The following is a 24,919-nucleotide window of genomic DNA, read 5'->3' on the forward strand; positions in this document are numbered from 1 at the left end:
GGCGAGATCAGGAACCATGGGTATTTTACAAATGATATGCACTGTATCATATGACATAGGGTTAAAGTTGTGGAAGGATTTACTGAGATAAATCATGTGCTACAGATGTGGTGCTGAGTTTTGTGGCCCTGTGGGGAAGCGACGATCCTGGAACAGCTTGAAAGCTACCTGTAGAGGGAGCTGCAGGCTCTTGACCCACTTCTGCCAAAAGTCAAACTTCACGCCCCATCCATCTGCCATATAATTTATACATGTTATCCATATCATTTTCATGGGTTTGTTACATGGTATTTACCTAACTACATTAAGGAGTACAGCCTATAGATTCATTTTCACTTGGTTGTCAGGTCACAAAATCTGCCCTCTGTCATATATAGTGTCATATATACGCAGGCATACAGGGAGGAATTCAAAACGTACAAGCCGCTACAGTCTTACATACTTTTTAAAAATGAAATCACATTTGGTGTGTAGCATTTCAGCATGGAATGTTTGTGATTGTGGCATATAGACCTATATTGTTATGGTGAATGTGAGCCTGGACAGCACAACAAGGATGAATGGCAGTATGAGAGGGGCTTACAGATTTCATGCTTATAGGATGTTGGATTTGATTTGACTGCAATGTCTATTTCTGCAGCATACCTATGGGACTAGATCCGTGAGCTGGAGCCCCTCCGTGCTCATCTGGTTCTGGTCTCAGAGCAATGTGAGAAGGGGACCAAATCACATTTTATTGGTTGCGTACACATATTTTGCTGATGTTATCGCCGGTGTAGCAAAATGCTTATGTTCTTAGCTCCAACAGTGCAGTAATACCTAACAATGCAAAACAATACACACAAATCCCCAAAATAAAAAGGGAGAAATTAAGGAAAATATAAATATTACAACGAGCAATGTCAAAGTCCGGAATATAACTATATGATGGTGTGTATAGACAGTATATGAATAGAAAAGGTGTGTACAGCAGTAGTTATATAGGATGAGCCTTGAATAGAACACAGTATATAGAGTGCATTTGGAAAGTATTCAAACCCCTTCAATTTTTCCAAATTGTCTTATGTTACAGCCTTGTTCTAAAATTGATTAAATACATTTGTTTCCTCATCAATCTACACACAATAACCCATAATGACAAAGCAAAAACAGATTTTTTTATATAAAAAAACAAACAGAACTACCTTATTTACGTAAGTATTCAGACCCTTTGCTATGAGACTCGAAATTGAGCTCAGGTGCATCCTGTTTCCATTGATCATCCTTGAGATGTTTCTACAATTTGATTGGAGTCCACCTTTGGTAAATTCAATTGATTCAACATGATTTGGAAAGGCACACACCTGTCTATATAAGGCCCCTCAGTTGACAGTGCATGTCATAATTAAAACCAAGCCATTAGGTCGAAGGAATTGTCAGTAGAGCTCCGAGAGAGGATTGTGTCGAGGCACAAATTAAGGGAAGGGTACCAAAAATGTCAACAGCATTGAAGGTTCCCAAGAACACAGTGGCCGCCATCATTCTTAAATGGAAGACGTTTGGAACCACCAAGACTTCCTAGAGTTGGCCACCAGGCCAAACGGAGCAATTGTGGGAGAAGGGCCTTGGTCAGGGAGAGTGACCAGGAACCCGATGGTCACTCTGACAGCTCCAGAGTTCCTCTGTGGAGATGGGAAAACCTTCCAGAAGGACAACCATCTCTGCAGCACTCCACCAATCAGGCCTTTAAGGTAAAGTGGCCAGACAGAAGCCACTCCTCAGTAAAAGGCTTATGGCAGCCCGCTTGGAGTTAGCCGAAAGGCACCTAAAGGACTCTCAGACCATGAGAAACAAGATTCTCTGGTCTGATGAAACCAAGATTGAATTCTTTGGCCTGAATGCCAAGCGTCACGTCTGGAGGAAACCTGGCACCATCCCTACGATGAAGCATGGTGGTGGCATCATCATGCTGTGGGGATGTTTTTCAGCGGCAGGAACTGGGAGACTAGGTGGGGTCGATGGAAAGATGAACAGAGATACCCTTGATGAAAACCTGCTCCAGACCGCTCAGAAACTAAGACTGGGGCGAATGTTCACCTTCCAACAGGACAACGACCCGAAGCACACAGCCAAGACAAAGCAGGAGTGGCTTTGGGACAAGTCTCTGAATGTCCTTGAGTGGCCCGGACTTGAACCCGATCGAACATATCTTTTATACATTTGCAAACATTTCTAAAAATCTGTTTTTGCTTTGTCATTATGGGGTATTGTGTGTAGATTGATGAGGGGGGAAAAAACAATTTATTCAATTTGATAATAAGGCTGTAACGTAACAAAATGTGGAAAAAGTCAAGGGGTCTGAATACTTAACTGAATGCACTATATATACAAAAGTATGTGGACACCCCTTCAAATTAGTGGATTTGGCTATTTCAGTCACAAATGTTGCTGACAGGTGTATAAAATCGAGCACCCAGCCATGCAATCATTGGCAGTAGAATGGCCTTACTGAAGAGCTCTGACTTTCAACGTGGTACCGTCATAGGATGGCACTTTTCCAACAAGTCAGTTTGTCAAATGTCTGCCCTGCTAGAGCTGCCCCGGTCAACTGTAAAAGCTGTTATTGTGAAGTGGAAACTTCTAGAAGCAACAACGGCTCAGCCGGGAAGTGGTAGGCCACACAGGCTCACAGAACAGGACCGCTGAGTGCTGAAGCACGCAAAAATAGTCTGTCCTTGGTTGCAACACTCACTACCGAGTTCCAAACTGGCCCTGGAAGCAACGTCAGCACAATAACTGTTCGTCTGGAGCTTCATGAAATGGGTTTCCGTGGCTGAGCAGCCGCACAGAAGCCTAAGATCACCATGCACAATGTCATGCGTTGGCTGGAGTGGTGTAAAGCTCACCGTCATTGGAGTCTGGAGCAGTGGAAACGCATTCTCTGGAGTGATTAATCACTCTTCACCATCTGGCAGTCTGACGGACGAATCTGGGTTTGGCGGATGTCAGGAGAATGCTACCTGCCCCAATGCATAGTGCCAACTGTAAAGTTTGGTGGAGGAGGAATAATGGTCTGAGGCTGTTAATGTTCTGGCTAGGCCCCTTAGTTCCAGTGAAGGAAAATCTTAACGCTCCAGCATACAACAACACTAGACGATTCTGTGCTTCCAACTTTGTGGCAACAGTTTGGGGAAGGCCCTGTCCTGTTTCAGCATGACAATGCCCCTGTGCGCAATGCGAGATCCATACAGAAATTGTTTGTTGAGATCGTGTGGAAGAACTTGACTGGCCTGCACAAAGCCCTGACCTCAACCCCATTTAACACTTTTGGGATGAATTGGTACACATACTGCGAGCCAGGCCTAATCGCCCAACATCCGTGCCCAACCTCACTAATGCTCTTGTGGCTGAATGGAAGCAAGTCCCTGCAACAATGTTCCAACATCTAGTGGGAAGCCTTCCCAGAAGAGTAGAGACTGTTATAGCAGCAAAGGGGGGACCAACTCCATATTAATGCCCATGATTTTGGAATGAGATGTTCGACGAGCAGGTGTCCACTTACTTTTGATCATGTAGTGTATGAAGTGGGTAAAACAGTATGTAAAAAAGTGACCAGTGTTCAATGACTATGTGTATAGGGCAGCAGTCTCTAAGGTGCAGGGTTGAGTATCGGGTGGTAGCCGGCTAGTAACAGTGACTAAAGTTCAGGAGAGGGTACTGGGCAGAGGCCAGCTAGTGGTGACTAACAGTCTGATGGCCTGAGTCTCTTGGGCCCAACTTTGATGCACCTGTACTATGTCCACCTTCTAGATGGTAGCAGGGTTAACAGGCCGTGGCTCGGGTGGCTGAGGTCCTTGATGATTTTGTTGGCCTTCTTGATCTTGGATCCTGGGCCTGCGAGAGGAGGAGAGGGCAGAGATCTGAGTGGTATACTACGAAGCAAGCTAGATCTACTCAGGGTTTTATAAGTCTAGCCAGCTTCAGTTGCCTTCACATTCCAGATCAGGCTTCATCCATACTACGATGGTGGATATTGCTTGTCTGCCTGCTGCCTTTATGTTGAAACATCAATCCATGGGCAAGTCAGTGGCACATTTTTGTTTGTGCCGAAATCAAAATGAATGAAAAGTTATGTTGCAAATTCAGCAGGCTATGGTGTGAAATAGGCTTTTAGAAGTGCTGTCTTTATTTTATTAGGCTAGTTCTCGTTAATGGGAAAGGGTGGATATTAGTACAACTTCGTCAGTTGTACAACTGAATGCATTCATCTGAAATGTGTCTTCCGCATTTAACCCAACCCCTCTGAATCAGAGAGGTGCGGGGGCTGCCATAATCAACATCCACGTCTTCGGGCGCCTGGGAAATAGTGGGTTAACTGCCCTGCTCAGGGGCAGAACGACAGATTTTTATCTTGTCAGCTCGGGGATTAGATCCAGCATCCTTTTGGTTACCGGCTCAACACTCTAACCACTAGGCTACCTGCCATCCGACAGCTAATGCCGTCTTTGGTGTGCTTATCAATGCACAAGCACCTTTTTCCTCACTCCTATTGCTCCTTCTGGGTTTTGTTGGGTTTTGGCCAAAGACATATCATCCCCTAGCAATTTGACTGTTAAACTCATGAGTACACTAGCAATGGCCGCCAGTCTTGACTTGAATGGGAACTGCCATATATGGTTTATATCTATGGTTGGTTGTGACTGTCAGTTTAACTTTCGCAAATGTAGAAATTTGCGAAAGTTAAACTGACAGTCGCAAAAAACTTACAGTTTGGAAAGCAAATACTGTTGTTACTAAATGTGTAATGTGATAGGTATTTTAACATTATTTTTCTACACACAAAATAAAACTATTTAATCAGTTTCTCAAATGAAGGGGATGATGACACAATCTTTACGAGAGGGAGGTTATCTGATTTAATTGGTTCTCAACTCGTGTCTCAGAAACTTCATTAAGGATAAATGGAGCAGCCTGGAGCAGGTTAGGTCTGAAAGATTTGTTTGCCATGGTAAAAGGTGTGCCACTGGGTAAAAGGTATGCCACTTTCGTGGTACCGGTGATCCCGAATTAAACTCAGAGTTGACCAAAGTTAGCTTGTTAAGTCCTCAAACCTGGTTTCGTAGTATAGGGCTCTGGGGCCTGAAGCAAGAGATCCAACAGCTTCAAACGTTTATTAAAAACATCAGGGAGAAACAAAGTTCCTTGTAGAACCAGGTACAGTGCTTACCAACTACGGTCAGTCTCAATCACACCATTGCTGCACTGTCTCATGTCATCCATGCATGGGCTGAACCCTTCATCGCTCTTTGTCTTGTTCTTCTCAGGTGTGTTGTCTGCAGGAAGACCTGGCCACTACGTATCTAATGTACAGAGAGGAATGTGATGCTCGCACGCTGCTCATCACCAACATCAGCAGCATGAGCTATGGACTAGACGAGGAACCAGAGGAAGAGCTGGAAGGTGGTGATAAAATAATACTTCATCAACTATCTTGATGGAAGAGAAGATTGTAGGGTTATGTCAACTCTTAACATCTGTTCCTTTCCTTCAGAAGTGGAAATATAGGACCCAGTTAAAGAGAAATTAGCTCTGAAGGTGTGTCGAGAGGACCTGACTAAAGCCGAGGTGGAGCTAAATCGATCGCATGCTGAGTATGGAGATGTAATGCCCCGCCGTGACTGGGAGACGCTGGACCATACCCACAAAGAGAACTTGCTCAAGGTACAGTACATTACAGTAAAATGTTTTATTCAACCACAGCAGACTCACTTCAATTCGTGTGGAATCTCTATTTGCACCTTTCCCATATGGAGACCCTGCAGAAAAACTGAATATGACACGCTGCTTGAGGCGCACACGCAGGTCACAGCCTCCAGGGAGAACTGGATGGCTTCAGAGAGGCCTGAATGGGAGCGGGTATCACATAGGAAAAACTGCTCTAGGTTTTCAGTGTTTTTCCCCTTCCCATTTGTACTATGGTATTGTTGGTAGTAATGCCTAAAGCATTTACAGTGCCTTGCAAAAGTATTCATCCCCCTTGGCGTTTTTCCTATTTTGTTGCATTACAACCTGTAATATAAATTGATTTTTATTTGGATTTCATGTAATGGACATACACAAAATAGTCAAAATTGGTGAAGTGAAATGAAAAAAATAACTTGTTTCAAATAATTCTAAAAAATAAAAAACAGAAAAGTGGTGTGTGCATATGTATTCACCCCCTTTGCTATGAAGCCCCTAAATAAGATCTGGTGCAACCAATTACCTTCAGAAGTCGCATAATTATTTAAATAAAGTGCATCTGTGTGCAATCTAAGTGTCACATGATCTCAGTATATATACACCTGTTCTGAAAGGCCCCAGAGTCTGCAACACCACTAAGCAAGGAGCACCACTAAGCAAGTGGCACCATGAAGACCAAGGAACTCTCCAAACAGGTCAGGGAAAAAGTTGTGGAGAAGTACAGATCATGATTGGGTTATAAAACAATATCTGAAACTTTGAACATCCCACAGAGCACCATTAAATCCATTATTAAGAAATGGAAAGAATATGGCACCACAACAAACCTGCCAAGAGAGGGCCGCCCATCAAAACTCACGGACCAGGCAAGAAGAGCATTAATCAGAGAGGCAACAAAGAGACCAAAGATAACCCTGAAGGAGCTGCAAAGCTCCACAGTGGAGATTGGAGTATCTGTCCATAGGACCACTTTAAGCCGAATACTCCATGGAGCTGGGCTTTACGGAAGAGTGGCCAGAAAGAAGCCATTGCTTAAAGAAAAGAATAAGCAAACACGTTTGGTGTTTGCCAAAAAGCATGTGGGAGACTCCCAAAACATATGGAATAGGTATTCTGGTCAGATGAGACTAAAATGTAGCTTTTTGGCCATCAAGGAAAATGCTATGTCTGGCGTAAACCCAACACCTCTCATCACCCTGAGAACATCATCCCCACAGTGACACATGGTGGTGGCAGCATCATGCTGTGGGGATGTTTTTCATCAGCAGGGACTGGTACACTGGTCAGAATTGAAGGAATGATGGATGGCGCTAAATACAAGGATATTCTTGAGGGAAACCTACTTCAGTCTTCCAGAGATTTGAGACTGGGACAGAGGTTCATCTTCCAGCAGGACAATGACCCTAAGCATACTGCTAAAGCAACACTCGAGTGATTTAAGGGGAAACATTTAAATGTCTTGGAATGGCCTAATCAAAGCCCAGACCTCAATCCAATTGAGAATCTGTGGTATGACTTAAAGATTGCTGTACACCAGCGGAACCCATCCAACTTGAAGGAGCTAGAGCAGTTTTGCCATGAAGAATGATGGATGTGCCAAGCTTATAGAGACATACCTCAAGAGACTTGCAGCAGTAATTGCTGCAATAGGTGGCTATACAAAGCATTGACTTTGAGGAGGTGAATAGTTATGCACGCCCAAGTTTTCAGTTTTTTGGTCTTATTTCTTTTTTGTTTCACAAATAAAAAATATTTTGCATCTTCAAAGTGGTAGACATGTTGTGTAATTCAAATGATACAAACCCCCCAAAAATCTATTTTAATTCCAGGTTGTAAGGCAACAAAATAGGAAAAATGCCAAGCGGGGTGAATACTTTAGCAAGCCACAGTAGAGTTTTGCTTTGTGACGGAATCACGATCAACAGTTTTAGATCATAACATTTACACAACTGTGTGATTACAGACGTGCTGGGAGGTAGTGAGTGTTGGGCAGAGCTCTCCCAGGACCAATCCAGCAGCGGCGTCTGGATATACTGCTAGCAGAAGATCTCAGTCTTTCACTAGACTGGTAAACCTCCCTCCCTGCTGAACTTTCTAACTACCTGAACATCAACAACACATTTCTGAAAATAATGGCATGGTCAAAATGTCTTCAGCCTGTGTCCACTCAGGGTACTTCTGATGATGTGCCCATATAGCTGTGGTATGAGGGACAGTTGAGGAACCATAGGCTAAAGAAGGCTGATATGAGAAACATCAAGGAGGTTTGGAAGGAGAAGGTCATTGAGGACAAGAAGGTAAACTGTTACCTTTTTGCTTTCAAAATAATCAGTTAATATTTCACACTCTTTGACTCTAATATTTATTCTTAATGTATTTATCTTCAGAGAGATGAGAGCAGCAATCTTCCAGAATTTCTACACCAGCATGTGGAGAGCCAAAATGGGGAAAAGCCTGGGGAGTGGGTTTATAGATTATTAGAGGGCATTCGTCAACACCAAAATGATACTATACACTGGGTTAACTGCCTTGTTCAGGGGCAGAACGACAGATTTTTACCTAGTCAGCTCGAGGATTCAATCCAGCAACCTTTGGGTTACTGGACCAACGCTCAAACCACTAGGCTACCTACCGCCCCACAAGAGGTAATAACCTATAGTTTTTTGGTCTCAGTCCATAGTTTCACACCTCAGTACATAATTCTGCGCTCCCTTTTTGATAGAAGTATATGTACAATAGCAATAATCCATGCTGTTATTGCAATACAGTCACATACTGTACTACCATACTGAAACACAAGCTTTACAAGAAACAGACTTAGACTGCCATTACTGACTGTTACCTGTGGCAAAGACGTGTTATACTCCATGTTCACAGACATTTGCATTAGTAATGATTAGTTTTGAAAGGATCATCAGGGGCATTGTGTTTGTGATTCACAGAGGTGACTGTGGCTGCCTTCAAGAACATTTACCCCTCTCTGGACTCTACCACACTGGACTGGAACCTAACTATGGCATTTCTAGATACTCCAGGAGGAGCTAGAGCAGCAGACAACAAAAAATGGACACAGAGCTGGCCCTGCAGCACCTCCTGGTAGCGGATGTGACCAGGGCTGGGCCTGCACCACAACAGGACTGGTGCATTTTTAGAAAAGGTCAGCTGTCAGGCATCTTACTGTATTTTTTTTTCTCTGCTCTCATTGCAAAGTAATTGTTTATACTGAAATGATCTGTAAATAAAATGTGTTTCCCACAATCAGTGTCAATAGTGTAAAGTTTATGTAACCACATCAGCATTCCAAATGTAAGCTATCACATACTTCTCAGGTGATATTCGCCAGTCTATTAAACTGATCACTGGTGCAGTATACCATTATATAACTGTGCCGTCTTGTGGATGTCCCTATGTAAAAACCCTGTGTAATGTTGATCCATGCCCTTTCTACCCATTCTTGTAATTTACACAGCAAATGTAGTTCACCTTCATCAAAGTAGGCTGAATAAGAGGTACCATATTTTTGTCTGAAGAGGGAAGTGTGTTTTAAAAAAAAAGTGTGTGTTTGTGGAAAATCTAAAACCTACCAGCTGTATAGATTGAAGAACTTCAGTTCTCTTTCCCGCATAGCATTAGGACAGATTATTGTCCTGAGCATGCGCCATAAACTGGGGTAATCGCCATAACTGGGAGCCTGGGCACGGGTTTTGGGTCCGCGGTAAGTTGTTTGTTTGTATAAAGCATTTCATGATATATTGAATGAGAAAAAAAAATGGTCTTCTGGCAACAACAGTATCGTATTATGTTTTAGACTGAATTAGTTGATTATACCTTTTTTTGACAGGCGCTGGCTCACCAAAAGTGCTAACTAAGACACGCCTATGTTCTGTCTGGGCCCGGTCAACAACAAAAAAAAAAGGCTTCAAAATGTATTTTTAGCAGCCGAAACCACGTGCCATTCCATTTGTGTTTTTTTTAGAGCCCTGATTATATTTTATTAGATGAGCAATACAGGACTGCTACCTAGCCAGACAACCAACGTTTGATCTTTGCTATTAGCCTTGCCTATGCTAGCTATCTATGAACCTAGCCTATTAAACTCGCCGCTCAACTCAATCGTTGACTAGTGTGGGCGAGCTCGCGCTCCAACGTCACATACAGTGAAGTTTAAATCAAAACAACTAATTTCAGCTCCCAGGGAACATCCCGACATTCCGCTCCATTGTTCTGTGTAATTACGGGCTATTTGGGTGCTGAAATCAGTCGTTTTGTGACGTCGGAGCTCCAGTCTGCCCGTAGTCGTCGCTGCTCAACTCTATCGTAAATCGTTGAGTTTAACAGAGGAGCTATAAACCGTGAGTTAGCCAGTTTGGTTGGCGAGTTCAGCCAAAAGACCCCGACAAAATTGTTTATGATGACATTCTAACTCAACTAACGTATTGAGCGGACTGTGTGAAGTAGTTTGCTGTCCATTTAGAAGTCAGCTTACGGTCACAGGGAAAGTTAGTTACTAGTAACGTTAGCTAGCTGGTATGACTTGGTAGGTAACTAAAATAAAACACTTTGTAGCTAGCTAAGTCTAGTTATCTCTGAAATGTCAAACGATTGGATATAACATTTTTGTAATTATAGTCCGAGAAGTATGACTATAGTGGAGGAGTATTTACTAGGTTCATGTGAATAACTTTGGTATGCAAGCCTCGTATAAAGTTATCGTGCGTGGGGGAGACGAGACACATGACACGCGCTGGTGTCATTGATGTCGCACTTATCAAAACAAGACCAACTAACATTAAATAGTATGGTCAGGATAGGTATGAACACCATCTGGGTGTAACTGGAAAAATACCCAAAGCATAGATGGTCTACAGTGCTGTTTTTTTTTTTAGGAGCGCATGTAGAGTGTTTTTTGTGCTGTGAATGTATTGTTGAAGCACTGAATTCCAAAAGATATTTCCTACATACACTCTTTGCATATGTCTGTAGGGTAGGGCAGATCATGGATAATTGTACGTGCACTCATAATATAATTTGTATACTGCAAATTGACTACAACTAACCCTAAAAATATATTGTATTTGAAAATAACAATCATTTCATACCTGGGGGGATACTTGGGAATCGACTTCCTAATTTAAACACATTTTGGGCTGAATTCCTGGTTATTTTAGTTTCTTTATTTTTTAAACAAAACAATACAATAAATAACTTCAAAAATCACCTGTTGCCAACCCCTGCTCTACCTGGTCTTTCTTGACCAGATTTATTGAGTTTAGTTTATATCATTGGATTGTCTATACTCATAAGATTGTCTCTTCCACTAGTGCTTGTTGCCAGGTGATTCAGAATGGGGGAAAAGCCAATTTGGGAACAGATAGGATCCAGCTTTGTACAACATTACTACCAGCTCTTTGACACTGACAGGACCCAGCTTGGAGCAATATATGTGAGTCTCAGAATGTGAATCTGTACTAATGAATATTTATCATAGTTTCTCTGTCCTGTTGTCAGCCCCTTGTATATATGGACCGTTCACGTGCTGTCGGGAGTTATCGGAAGTATCGAGTTAGGAATGGGAAGTTTCACTTGAATAACCCTCCCAAGTGGGCATTACAAATGGGAAACTGAGAAAATGTTGTTACCCAAGTTGCAACTTTTCACCTTTCAACCAAAGGATGACAACATCCGTTTTTGACCATTACAAAATTATCAATGTGGATAACGTTGCTAGTTTGACCATATTGTCAATGTTAACCAAGCTAGCTAACTTTATTATTAGCAACATTAGCTATCTTATCAAGCTAGCTAAAATATTGTTGGTTGAAGAATTGGTCCGACTTTAACAGTTCCAGAACACAATCATGTCGGACTTAGGACTTCCCAGTTCCTACGAGCACATGAATGCCCCATTATTCCACCTACAACTGTCTATCCACCTCCTCTGCATCTGTAATAACTCATTCAGTAATGATTTTCAACAATTCATTAAATATTTGTTAATGTAAGGTTCAGCTGTTATTCAAATAGAAAAGTAGTGTATCATATCTCCATTCCTGTGAGCGAATGCTCCCTGATAACTCTATCCAAAACGCTAACCAAAGTAAAGATTGTTAAATCAATACATGTATCGTAGTCTTTCTTTATTTCAATGTAACTGTTCAAACCTTTACTTGGTTTATGTCTTTCAGAGACTGATGCTAGATCAAACAAGTTTTGACAAGCATTCATCTGAGGAACTTTTTGGGCCAAAGAAACAGGGTCTGAAGCATCAAGTTAGACTGTGGAGGACATGCAAATATGCATACTACTTGGACACTTACAAGCTAAAGCATAATATATTTCAATAAGATGTGTAATATACAGCATATAGTAACATATTTTAAGCTGCTCAAATAATTGTAATGTCCATTTATCAATCGTGAGAACAAGCAAGTTGTTGATTGTGCCCTTTTCTTTACATTCTGCTTAGTGAGCATTCTTGATTCAGTGTATTGTTTGTGTGCCCCCTATTGGTAGCAGGGTGATTCTCATGAAACTGGCACATAAACACATCTTTCTCTATTATTCTTCTTGGATCACTAAGAATCGGATCTGTAGGTATCCATTTCATAATTATTGTTTTGTATTTGATCAGATATTATGCATTTTACCCAGGGGTGAAAGTATATTTTATTTCTTCCCGGTATGGTACTTAAGTACCACAATTTTAACCAAGCTAGCTAACTTTAGCAACATACACTACCGTTCAAAAGTTTGGGGTCACTTTGAAATGTCCTTGTTTTTGAAAGAAAAGCAAAAAACATTGTCCATTAAAATAACATCAAATTGATCAGAAATACAGCGTAGACATTGTTAATGTTGTAAATTACTATTGTAGCTGGAAACGGCAGGTTTTTAATGGAATATCTACATAGGCGTACAGAGGCCCATTATCAGCAACCATCACTCCCGTGTTCCAATGGCACGTTTTGTTAGCTAATCCAAGTTTATCATTTTAAAAGGCTAATTGATCATTAGAAAACCCTTTTGCAAATATGTTAGCACAGCTGAAAACTTTTCTGATTAAAGAAGCAATAAAACTGGCCTTTAGACTAGTTGAGTATCTGGAGCATCAGCATTTGTGGGTTTGATTACAGGCTCAAAATGGCCAGAAACAGAGAACTTTCTTCTGAAACTTGTCAGTCTATTCTTGAACTAAGAAATTAAGGCTATTCCATGCGAGAAATTGCAAAGAAACTGAAGAGCTGTTTCCAGCTACAATAGTCATTTACAACATTAACAATGTCTACACTGTATTTCAGATCAATTTGATGTTATTTTAATGGACAAAAAATGTACTTTTCTTTAAAAAACAAGGACATTTCTAAGTGACCTCAAACATGAACGGTAGTGTACATATAGAATTCCTATTAATTCAATAGGATCTCTGTTAGCCTGGTCATAAAGATTTGTCATTTAACTTTTAAAATGCATTACCTTTTTTTATTGTGGCATAAACACAACCAGTCATGATGTTTTCATCTGATTTGTCAAACAATTGCTTCAAAGGGCTCCTTTACTAGGCTACCTGCGCACCTTCATCCACTCGCAACATATTTCCAGCCTCCAAACAGTGGTGAATGGAAAGAGACCTCTGTTACACAAAACACCAAGAAGTCTAATGACATTTGCCGATTGTCATTAGGCTAGAATTGATGTGTCCACTGCTGTCCGTGCTCGCCTCTTAGTCGGCCACTCGTCTCTGCCTTGGCATAATTTCAGTGTTCTCGTCAAACCACATCGCTGTTTGGAACGTAGGCTATACCACCTGTTTTCATTCACAAATGTTTCCTGCCTCTGACATGCGGTAATGATAAATAGTGGTGTAATAGTCCCCCAAAAAAGAACTTTTTTTTTTTATTGTAATAGGCTTATGTTTTACTGGTACAGCGTATGCCCAGTATTTATTTTGGACTGTACTGCTTTACTTTCACCTCTGATTTTACCACAAATTCCACAATTACCAACGCAAAATATAGCTTCCGAAGTTCCAAAAAGTCTTAAACAAATACAATTCTAATATTTTTTAACATTGCTCTCCTAATGAAAAGGCCAGTGTTAAACATTGAAATATGTAATTATAAACAATTATTTTGTGATTTCTCATTACCGCAACACAACCTTTTCTGATTATTGTTTTTTGTCATAATTGCTTGTGTATACATGTTATTTTTATGTACAGATATTTGGATAAAGAACAAAGGGCACACGATCAGATTAATGCAAAATTACTGAAATATGTTTTTTTAAATTTATTTCCTAAATATTGGTGCATTACAGTAATGATAAGGTTTCAGAGATGAGAATGCATGTTTCGGTAATGAGTGTTGCATAGTTTGCCATTGAAAAACTGTACTGAGCTCTATTAGATATTCAGTAACACAATACATCATCAAACGGTGTCATTTGTTAAGCCCAAATGACTCGCATAATACTGACATCACTGATCTTAATGCAATTGACAAAAATAACCCTTTATTTTCTAAGGTATTTAGAAAATTGGTGTGGCAGGTAGCCTAGTGGTTAGAGCGTTGGACTAGTAACCAGAAGGTTGCAAGATCGAATCCCCGAGCTGACAAGGTAAAAATCTGTCGTTCTGCCCCTGAACAAGGCAGTTCACACACTGTACCTAGGCCAAAATACCTAGGCTAAATTGAATTTCATCCCATGGACAAATGGAATAACATGATATTCCTGTAAAGCAGGGGAGAAAGTAAGGCGGTACAGCATCCCGGCAAAATAAATAGTGAGGGTACGCAGTACCGGTAAAACATGGGCCTATTACAATATTTAAAACAAAATATCAAGAAAAATAGGCTGCATGTCAGAGGCATCAAAAATGTGTGAATGAACATAATGCCAAGGCAGAGATGAGTGGTCGACACAGAGACATACGTGCACAGCAGTTGACGCGTAAATTCTGACCTAATGACAAACGCAAATGTCCTGACACTTTTTGGTGTTTTGTGTAACAGATGTCTCTATCCATTCACCACTGTTTGGATGCTGGAAATATGTCAAATCAAATTGTATTTATCACACACATGGTTAGCCGATGTTAATGCAAGTGTAGCGAAATGCTTGTGCTTCTACTTCCGACACTGCAGTAATATCTAACAATTCCCCAACAACTACCTAATACACACAAATCTAAAGGGGTGAATGACAATATCTAAGTATATGGATGAGCGATGGCCGAGCGGCATAGGCAAGGTGCAGTAGATGGTATAAAATACAGTATATACATGTGAGATATGTAGACATTATTAAAGTTGCATTATTTAGAGTGGCATTGTTTAAAGTGACTAGTGATCCATTTATTAAAGTGGCCAGTGATTAGGTCTCAATGGAGGCAGCAGCCTCTCTGACATAGTGATGGCTGTTTAGCAGTTTAATGGCCTTGAGATAGAAGCTGTTTTTCAGTCTCTTGGTCCCAGATTTGATGCACCTGTACTGACCTCACCTTCTGGGTGGTAGCGAGGTGAACAGGCAGTGGCTTGGGTGGTTGATGTTCTTGATGATCTTTTTGGCCTTCCTGTGACATCGGGTGCTGTTGGTGTCATGGAGGGCAGGTAGTTTGCCCCGGTGATGTGTTGTGCAGACTGCACCACTCTCTGGAGAGCCCTGCGGTTGTGGGCAGAGAAGTTGCCGTACCAGGCTGTGATACAGCTCGATAGGATGCTCTCGATTGTACATCTGTAAAAGTTTCAGGGTTTTGGGTGACAAGCCAAATTTCTTCAGCCTCCTGAGGTTGAACAAGCGCTGTTGCGTCTTCTTCACCACACTGTCTGTGTGGATGGACCATTTTAAGTTTGTTTGATGTGTACACCGAGGAACTTAACTTTCCACCTTCTCCACTGCTGTCCCTTCGATGTGGATAGGGGGGTGCTCCCTCTGCTGTTTCCTGAAGTCCACAATCATCTCCTTTGTTTTGTTGATGTTGTTTTCCTGACTCCACACTCCAAGTGCCATCCCCTCCTCTCTGTAGGCTGTCTCGTCGTTGTTGGTAATCATGCCCACTACTGTTGTGTCGTCTGCAGACTTGATGATTGAGTTGGAGGCGTGCATGGCCACGCAGTCGTGGGTGAACAGGGCGTACAGGAGGGGGCTGAGCACGCACCCTTGTGGGGCCCCAGTGTTGAGGGTCAGCGAAGTGGAGATGTTGTTTCCTACCTTCACCACCTGGGGGCGGCCCGTCAGAAAGTCCAGGACCCAATTGCGCAAGGTGGGGTTGAGACGGAGGGCCTCCAGCTTGATAATGAGTTTGGAGGGTACTATGGTGTTGAATGCTGAGCTGTAGTCAATGAACAGCATTCTTACATAGGTATTCCTTTTGTCCAGGTGGGATAGGGCAGTGTGATGGAGATTGCGTCGTCTGTGGACCTGTTGGGGCGGAATGCTAACTGAAATGGGTCTAGGGTGTCCTTGACTAGTATCTCAAAGCACTTCATGGTGACAGAAGTGAGTGCTACGGGGCGGTAGTCATTTATTTCAGTTACCTTTGCCTTCTTGGGTACAGGAACAATGATGGCCATCTTGAAGCATGTGGGTACAACAGACTGGGATAGGGAGCGATTGAATATGTCCGTAAACACACCAGCCAACTGGTCTGCACATGCTCTGAGGACGCGGCTAGGGATGCCGTCTGGGCCAGCAGCCTTGCAAGGGTTAACACGTTTAAATGTTTTATTCACCTCAGCCACGGAGAGGTGGGGCGCAGTCCTTGTTAGCAGGCCGCGACGATGGCACTGTATTGTCCTCAAAGCGGGCGAAGAAGGTGTTTAGTTTGTCTGGAAGCATGACGTCAGTGTTCGTGACGTGGCTGGTTTTCTTTTTGTAGTCCATGATTTCCTGTAGACCCTGCCACATGCGTCTCGTGTCTGAGCCGTTGAATTGCAACTCCACCTTGTCCCTGTACTGGCATTTTGCTTGTTTTATTGCCTTGCGAGGGAATAACTAGACTCTTTATATTCAGTCATATTTCCAGACTTCTTTCCATGGTTAAATGTGAGTGGGTGAATGTGTGCAGGTAGCCTCATAAAGGAGCCCTTTGAAGTGATTGTATCAGATGAAAACATCATGAGTGGTTGTGTTTATGCCACAATAAAAGGTATACATTTTTAAAAGTTAAATGACAAATCTTTACAACTAGGCCCACAGAGATCCTATTGAATTGATAGGGATTCCTATATGTAATTCTATGATTAGGCCCATAAAAAAAAATGTGCGTGCAAGCGCGTGCACCTAAAGCAGGTCCATACCGGGAAGAAATGAATTTTACTTTAACCCCTGCTATAAAATATTGAAATATGTGGGATATGGAGCAAGTGCTAAAACATGTACACATGGGAAAACGGGGGATATCCTCCTTTAAGTGGAGGGGTTGGTCTTCGCTGAAGCACAAACAGATTGTGGCTTTAAGTAAATTAAATGCTGTTTTACACCCATATTTCTTGACAACCTTAGTTAAATAATAGATGTTTTACAAAAAAGTCTATACAATAGCTTTAAGCTGTGGTCCTAGTAAATAATACAAGTTACCAGCACAGCGCACCCATTGACTATACATTAGAAATAGCTTATTATCATTACCGAAATTAAGGTTACATTTACATCTTTACATTTTAGTCATTTAGCAGACACTCTTATCCAGAGCGACTTACAGTAGTGAATGCATACATTTCATTTCATGCATTTTTTTTTTTGTACTGGCCCCCCGTGGGAATCGAACCCACAACCCTGACGTTGCACACACCATGCTGGCGTTGCAAACACCATGCTCTACCAACTGAGCCATGATTTTTCAACGCCGATACCGATTAATCGGCCGATTTTTAAATATTTTTATTTTTTGTAAAAATGACAATTACAACAATACTGAATGAACACTTGTTTTAACTTAATATAATACATCAATAAAATCAATTTAGCCTCAAATAAATAATGAAACATGTTCAATTTGGTTTAAATAATGCAAAAACAAAGTGTTGGAGAAGAAAGTAAAAGTGCAATATGTGCCATGCAAGAAAGCTAACGTTTAAGTTCCTTGCTCAGAACATGAGAACATATGAAAGCTGGTGGTTCCTTTTAACATGAGTCTTCAATATTCCCAGGTAAGAAGTTTTAGGTTGTAGTTATTATAGGAATTATAGGACTATTTCTCTCTACGATTTGTATTTCATATACCTTTGACTATTGGATGTTCTTATAGGCACTTTAGTATTGCCAGTGTAACAGTATAGCTTCCGTCCCTCTCCTCGCTCCTACCTGGGCTCAAACCAGGAACACATCGACAACAGCCACCCTCGAAGCAGCGTTACCCATGTAGAGCAAGGGAAACAACTACTCCAAGTCTCAGAGCGAGTGACGTTTGAAACGCTTTTAGCGCGCACCTGCTAACTAGCTAGCCATTTCACATCGGTTACACCAGCCTAATCTTGGGAGTTGATAGGCTTGAAGTCATAAACGGCGCAATGCATTGCGAAGAGCTGCTGGCAAAACGCACGAAAGTGATGTTTTGAATGAATGCTTACGAGCCTGCTGGTGCCTACCATCGCTCAGTCAGACTGCTCTATCAAATCATAGACTTAATTATAACATAACACACAGAAACACGAGCCTTAGTTTCTGGATTCGACCATATTAATGACCTATCACGTTTATTCTTTCAGTGAAATATGGAACCGTTCCGTATTTTATCTAACGGGTGGCATCCATAAGTCTAAATATTCCTGTTACATCGCACAACCTTCAATGTTATGTCATAATTACGTAAAATTCAGGCAAATTAGTTCCCAACGAGCCAGGCGGCCCAAACTGTTGCATATACCCTGACTCTGCGTGCAATGAACGGAAGAGAAGTGACACAATTTCACCTGGTTAATATTGCCTGCTAACCTGGATTTCTTTTAGCTAAATATGCAGGTTTAAAAATATATACTTCTGTGTATTGATTTTTAGAAAGGCATTGATGTTTATGGTTGGGTACAGTCGTGCAACGATTGCTTTTTTTCGCAAATGCGCTTTTGTTAAATCATCCCCCATTTGGCGAAGTTGGCTGTCTTTGTTAGGAAGAAATAGTCTTCACAGTTCGCAACGAGCCAGGCGGCCCAAATTGCTGCATATACCCTGACTCTGTTGCAAGAGAAGTGACACATTTTCCCTAGTTAAAAGAAATTCATGTTAGCAGGCAATATTAACTAAATATGCAGGTTTAAAAATATATACTTGTGTATTGATTTTAAGAAAGACATTGATGTTTATGGTTAGGTACAAGTTGGAGCAACGACCGTCCTTTTTCGCGAATGCGCACTGTGTCGATTATATGCAACGCAGGACAGGCTAGATAAACTAGTAATATCATCAACCATGTGTAGTTAAACTAGTGATTATGATTGATTGATTGTTCTTTATAAGATACATTTAATGCTAGCTAGCAACTTACCTTGGCATCTTACTGCATTCGCGTAACAGGCAGGCTCCCCGTGGAGTGCAATGTGAAGCAGGTGGTTAGAGCGTTGGAATAGTTAACTGTAAAGGTTGCAAGATTGAATCCCCAAGCTGACAAGGTAAAGATCTGTCGTTCTGCCCCTGAACAAGGCAGTTAACCCACCGTTCCTAGGCCGTCATTGAAAATAAGAATGTGTTCTTAACTGACATGCCTAGTTAAAAAATATTTATTAAAAAAATAGGCAAATCGGTGGCCAAAAATACAGATTACCGATTGTTATGAAAACTTGAAATCGGCCCCAATTAATCGGCCATTCCGATTAATCGGTCGACCTCTAGTTCTCATTACCGAAACGGACCTAAAAATGTTATGGTAAGGAGAGGACCTTAGTTCAATTTGCAAGTAATAGGAGACCGCCATTATGAGTCCGCAAACAATAGACCACATCTTCAAAGCCCCTTCATGCCTCCATGTTGGTGAGGAAATGGTTATCTTAAGTTTTTCCCAATTTGAGGTTTTTGGTCATTTTGGTAATGTGAAGGTCAAGTGTCGTAAAGGGGGTGTTTGAGAATAAAATCCTCTTCGTAAGTAAAGAAATTAAATGAACTTGTGCTCGTCTGACTACTCTAGATGATGCATCATCGGTTAATACAACTTTATTAAATAATATTTTTGAGTTTTTACAAAAACTCTGTTACGGTAATGAGAAATATGTCGGGTTATAAATAAGTTAGGTTTTTCGCAAGTCAAATTTTATAAAATGACCTGAGAATTTCATCATGAAGCATTTCGGTAATGAGAATTTTGGGTGAAAATTAGCTAAATTCAGACAAAAATGTGATATGTATTTAAAATAATACACTCTGCCATGAACTAGATATCTTAGTCTTCAGAATGATAGTTGACTGTTGCAGATGTATTATGGTGTTTGAAGTCAATTTATTGCTCCCATGGTTAACTGGTTTCATGAGAATCACCCACAATTTACATTTTTAGATGGAAGGAGAACTGCACAAGCTGACTCATTTACATCGTAATGAAAATGTATTACTGGAAGGCTTTTTGTTGCTATCTTATTTGGCCTCAAACAATTAGATTTTCATCAAAGAATAAGATAAGAGCAGCAGAGCCCGTTCTTCTATTCTTACACTTGGCACTTGCCTAAATTATTACATATTCCCTCACACCCTTGAGTATGCGTAGAAAAGTTAGTCATGCTTTTAAAATATTTGGCAGTCGGGACACCTCACATCCTGCTGACAAACTCAATCCTCTGCTTTTCCTTTTAACAGATTGATGCATCATGCCTTACGTGGGAAGGACAGCAATTCCAGGGAAAGGCAGCGATTGTCGAGAAACTTTCTGTGAGTGACATTTTAAAATATTTCACCTGAGCATGACAGAATGGAATACCTCAATACTATGACAGGAGTATACTGATTCAACAGGATATCCAGTAGACATCCTGGTGGAATGTGCTTGTCTCTGATACATCTGTCATGTTTCTTATTTCTTCTTTTCAGACTCTCCCCTTCTTAAAAATTGCTCACAGTATAACAGCACAAGACCACCAGCCCACCCCTGACAGCTGCATAATGAGTATGGTAGTAGGACAACTAAAAGTAAGTATCTTTCATTCTATCACTGTAAAAATCAATATTGCCAGTTTCTTAAACCAACAGCTGAATAGTTTGCATGCTAGACATCCCCACCTGCTGGGGGCTGATGATGACCAGGTCCTGGGCTTTTAGAATACCTTTTTGCTGAACAATTACAGCAATGCCTGGGTTTGCACCAATGAATTATTCAGGCTTGCCCAGCACAACCCTTGACCTGTCTGTGGTCTAATGCCCCATCTTCTCCCTACTTACTGTCAGTAAGGATCTGTGTTCTGACTGACCATGGTTCAGTTGGGCTTTTACTAACCTCATGCCATAGAGGGATGTATTCATACTGGAGTTTGATTATGAGAGACCATAGTGTGTTCAGGGAGTTTAAAAAAATATATTTACTCACCAAATAATATTTTTACACTCTGGTTAAAGTGGGGGGAAATGTACTATAAACTGGGACAACCATGTGGTTTGTTTGTTGAATCTGAACCTAGATCATAGTGAAGGCTGGCTTGTTTGACTGGTAATCATTCAGTATTGACCAATTATCGCAACTAGTCTCAGCCGCAATAATGACATTATATGCTAGCTCTGACCTTCACTGTGGACCTTCAACTTGCAAGCTGCTGATTGTTAGAAGCTTTTTAGAACACAAAAGTGTCATTTGAAGGAGCCAATGCCATCATGATCACTGAGCAGTAAACCTTACAGAGTTATGTAAACCTTGTCTCCACTGACACCTAAAGGGATTACTTGCTTTTTGGCTGTATCTCCATTAGTGCTTGTTCACACCTGCTTGTGCTCTGTTTGACTGGAATAGCCTGATCAGGAATTGGGGTTTGTCACAAGCAGTGTGATTGTATAAATTAGGCTGAGGCTAATTGCAAGACTGACTGTAACCGCCCCGTTCCTCCCACATCCCTTCCCCCTGGAAGCCTCTTCCCCAGAGAAGAAATGTGTATCTCATTCCACGCATGCGTTTCTTTACCTCTACTTTACAAACACATTGTTGTGCTCACCCTCCCTTCACATTTCTCACTGCAAATTGTGTATGATAATTCTTCAAATTTTACTGGTGAAACGTCCATGCCAACCATTTTACCTCAAGTCAATTTCATGGTAATATGCATTTACACTGAATAAATATATAAATGCAACAATTTCAACAATTTTACTGAGTTACCGTTCATATAAGGAAATCAGTCAATTTAAATAAATTCATTAGGCCCTAATCTATGGATTTCACATGACTGGGGATACAGATATGCATCTGTTGGTCACATATACCTAAAAAAGAAAAAAGTAAGGTTGCGGAACAGAAAACCAGTCAGTTTCTAGTGTGACTACTATTTGCCTCATGCAGTGCGACACATCTCCTATGCATAGAGTTGATCAGGCTGTTGATTGTGGCCTGTGGAATGTTGTCCCACTCCTCTTCAATGGCTGTGTGAAGTTGCTGGATATTGGCGGGAACTGGAACACACTGTCACACACATCAATCCAGAGCATCCCAAACATGCTCAATGGGTGACATGTCTGGTGAGTATGCAGGCCATGGAAGAACTGGGACATTTTCAGCTTGCAGGAATTCTGTACGGATCCTTGTGACATGGGGCCGTGCATTGTCATGCTGAAACATGAGGTGATGCGTGCAAGTAGCCATTGAAGGTGAGCAATTGCCCACTGAAGTCGGTTACGGCGCTGAACTGCAGTTAGCTCAAGACCCTGGTGAGGATGACGAGCTTGCAGATAAGCTTCCCTGAGATGGTTTCTGACAGTTTGTGCAAAAATTATTTGGTTGTGCAAACCCACAGTTTCATCAGCTGTCCGGGTGGCTGGTCTCAGACGATCCCGTAGGCGAAGAAGCCAGATGTGGAGGTCCTGGGCTGGCGTGGTTACACATGGTCTGCGGTTGTGAGGCCGGTTGGACGTAAACTGCGTTGAAGGCGACTTATGGTAGAGAAATGAACATTCAATTCTCTGGCAACATCTCTGGTGGACATTGCTGCAGTCAGCATGCCATTTGCACACTCCTTCTAAACAAATTTGTGCACAAACTGTGAGAGAGAGAAGCTTTTTGTACATATGGAACATTTCTGGGATCTTTCTTTTAGCTCATATAACACTTTTTACATGTTGCGTTTATATTTTTGTTCAGTATAGATCTTCTTTAATTATGTACAGTGTTTTAAATGATGTACAATGATAATTTATTTGCAGATTGTGTTAAGAAATCAAAGCACATATTTTGCCTATGGCGCGTGCTGTTGTGTTTTGGCCGCATGATTGAGAAATGCGACCATTCGCACAATCATCCAGAAATCCATAACAAATTAGGTGGTGTTTTTTGTCTCACAGTAACGTTATACAATGCTATTATATTCTGTTCTGTTATGTAGAATACTATCATTATGTGCTCTTGCAAACATTTATTCAGGTTTGATCTAACATGATTAAACAAGCACCATTCTCCATCATAACTGAAATTCGCCAGAGTAGCCTGTTCTCCGGGCAGCCGAACGAGTACAGACTGTGTGTAAAGTAGAGAATCTCACACATGTGCAGAAGCTTCGGTTGTTTAGCAAATCGGGAAGAGGCATCCAGAGAATTTAGCAACGCGGCCACTCCGGATAAGTTAATGGATAGTAGAGTAACAGGAATGTGTTTGTTGTGTGCAAGCAGCTTGTGTTGCTTCGACCCAGCCAAAATCAACCCTTGTCAGAGATGCACCCAACTGTGGATTGGATTCACAGCCATAGAACTGTGACTTGACTAAGCTCTGTCTTTGTGTTACAGGCCGATGAGGACCCCATCATGGGATTTCATCAGAGTTTCATCCTGAAAAACATTAATGATGCTTGGGTATGCACCAATGACATGTTCCGGCTCGCGCTGCACAATTTCGGCTAAGGACACCAGAGGTGTGCAGGAGGGATATGAGGGAAGGCTGACGACACCTAAATGCCCAACCTTCCCTCTGTATCTTTCATACCTGTTAGTGAAATTACACCGGAATCCAGATGTCAAACACAGAGACCTACAGGCACATAGGCTACATGCCTCCAACTGAATTGAGATGTGTTCCTTTGCTGAGAGCTCACAGAACCATCAGTCTCGTTCGCTACGCCAGTGTTTCCTAACTCCAGTACTTCCTAACTCCAGTACTTCCTAACTCCAGTACTTGAGTACCCCCAACATTACATATTTTTGTTGTTGCCCCGGACAAGCACACCTGATTCTACTTGTCAACTAATCATCATGCCCTTGATAAGTTGAATTAGGTGTTTTTGTCTGGGCCTACAACTAAAATGTGTGCTGTTGGGGGTATGTGAGGACCGGAGTTGGGAAACAATGTCCTACGCTGACCTGCATGATGCTGGGGAGCTTGAATATCTGAAGATGCCAGAAAAGGAAAAAAATATATACCAACGTACCTGCACCATTTTCTCTTCCGTTTTAGTTTTATGTTCGGACTCAACATTTCTTAGATCTTGTTGTTTTCTCTTACTCACCTTTGTGTTGTGGCTTGCCTTGGTGTATACAACTATATTTAGCTTATTTTGTTAAGTTTATATTAACATTCATTGTCATATCAGGTTGCTACAGCGATCCAAAGAATCATAGAAAATATGGTCAATAAGACACCCTCCCCTCAGACCAGCAAGTTTTCCATTTCCTGCTCACTGCTCTCTGTGACAATGAATAATGAAGCCACGATACACAATAAAAGTTGACTTTTTCTTAATGATTTCAGTTCATTGTACCTCTGCCTTTCTCTCCTTACACCTACCTCCTCACTCTTATTTTAATTGTCTTGGCATTTTATGGACAACAATTTAGGTTCTAGTCAGTAGTTCTATAGAGCAGATCATATAAAACACTGTGCTATCACTGATTTTCTCAAGCAAGATGCAGACAAAATTTTACCTGTCTCCAACCCTTCATCCACAAGAGAATTTAACAAGTGACATCAATAAGGAATAATAGCTTTTACCTGGTCAGTCTGTCATGGAAAGAGCAGGTGTTCCTAATGTTTTCTATCATCAGTGTATATGGACATAAGGTTCTGAATTTCTTTCTCCTAAACTGTCTTTTTTTG

The 24,919-nt window shown here is 41.3% G+C and overlaps 1 protein-coding gene across 2 annotated transcripts; it reads left to right on the forward strand.

Moving 5' to 3' along the window:
* Positions 1-9,293: 9,293 nt before the first annotated feature.
* Positions 9,294-24,573, forward strand: LOC106560825 (nuclear transport factor 2). 2 transcript variants are annotated; one of them, XM_014124166.2, is made up of 5 exons: positions 9,294-9,436; positions 11,043-11,164; positions 20,500-20,571; positions 20,731-20,829; positions 23,617-24,573. In XM_014124166.2, the coding sequence occupies exons 2-5, from the start codon at positions 11,066-11,068 to the stop codon at positions 23,728-23,730; spliced, it is 384 nt and encodes a 127-aa protein (XP_013979641.1). In that variant the 5' UTR covers positions 9,294-9,436; positions 11,043-11,065; the 3' UTR covers positions 23,731-24,573. The 2 variants fall into 2 exon arrangements, with proteins under 2 accessions (XP_013979641.1, XP_013979642.1); XM_014124167.2 differs by lacking the exon at positions 9,294-9,436 and adding an exon at positions 9,826-10,073.
* The last annotated feature ends 346 nt before the right edge of the window (positions 24,574-24,919 follow it).

This window comes from Salmo salar, chromosome ssa10 (assembly GCF_905237065.1).
Source record: "Salmo salar chromosome ssa10, Ssal_v3.1, whole genome shotgun sequence".
NCBI classification, from domain to species: Eukaryota; Metazoa; Chordata; class Actinopteri; order Salmoniformes; family Salmonidae; genus Salmo; species Salmo salar.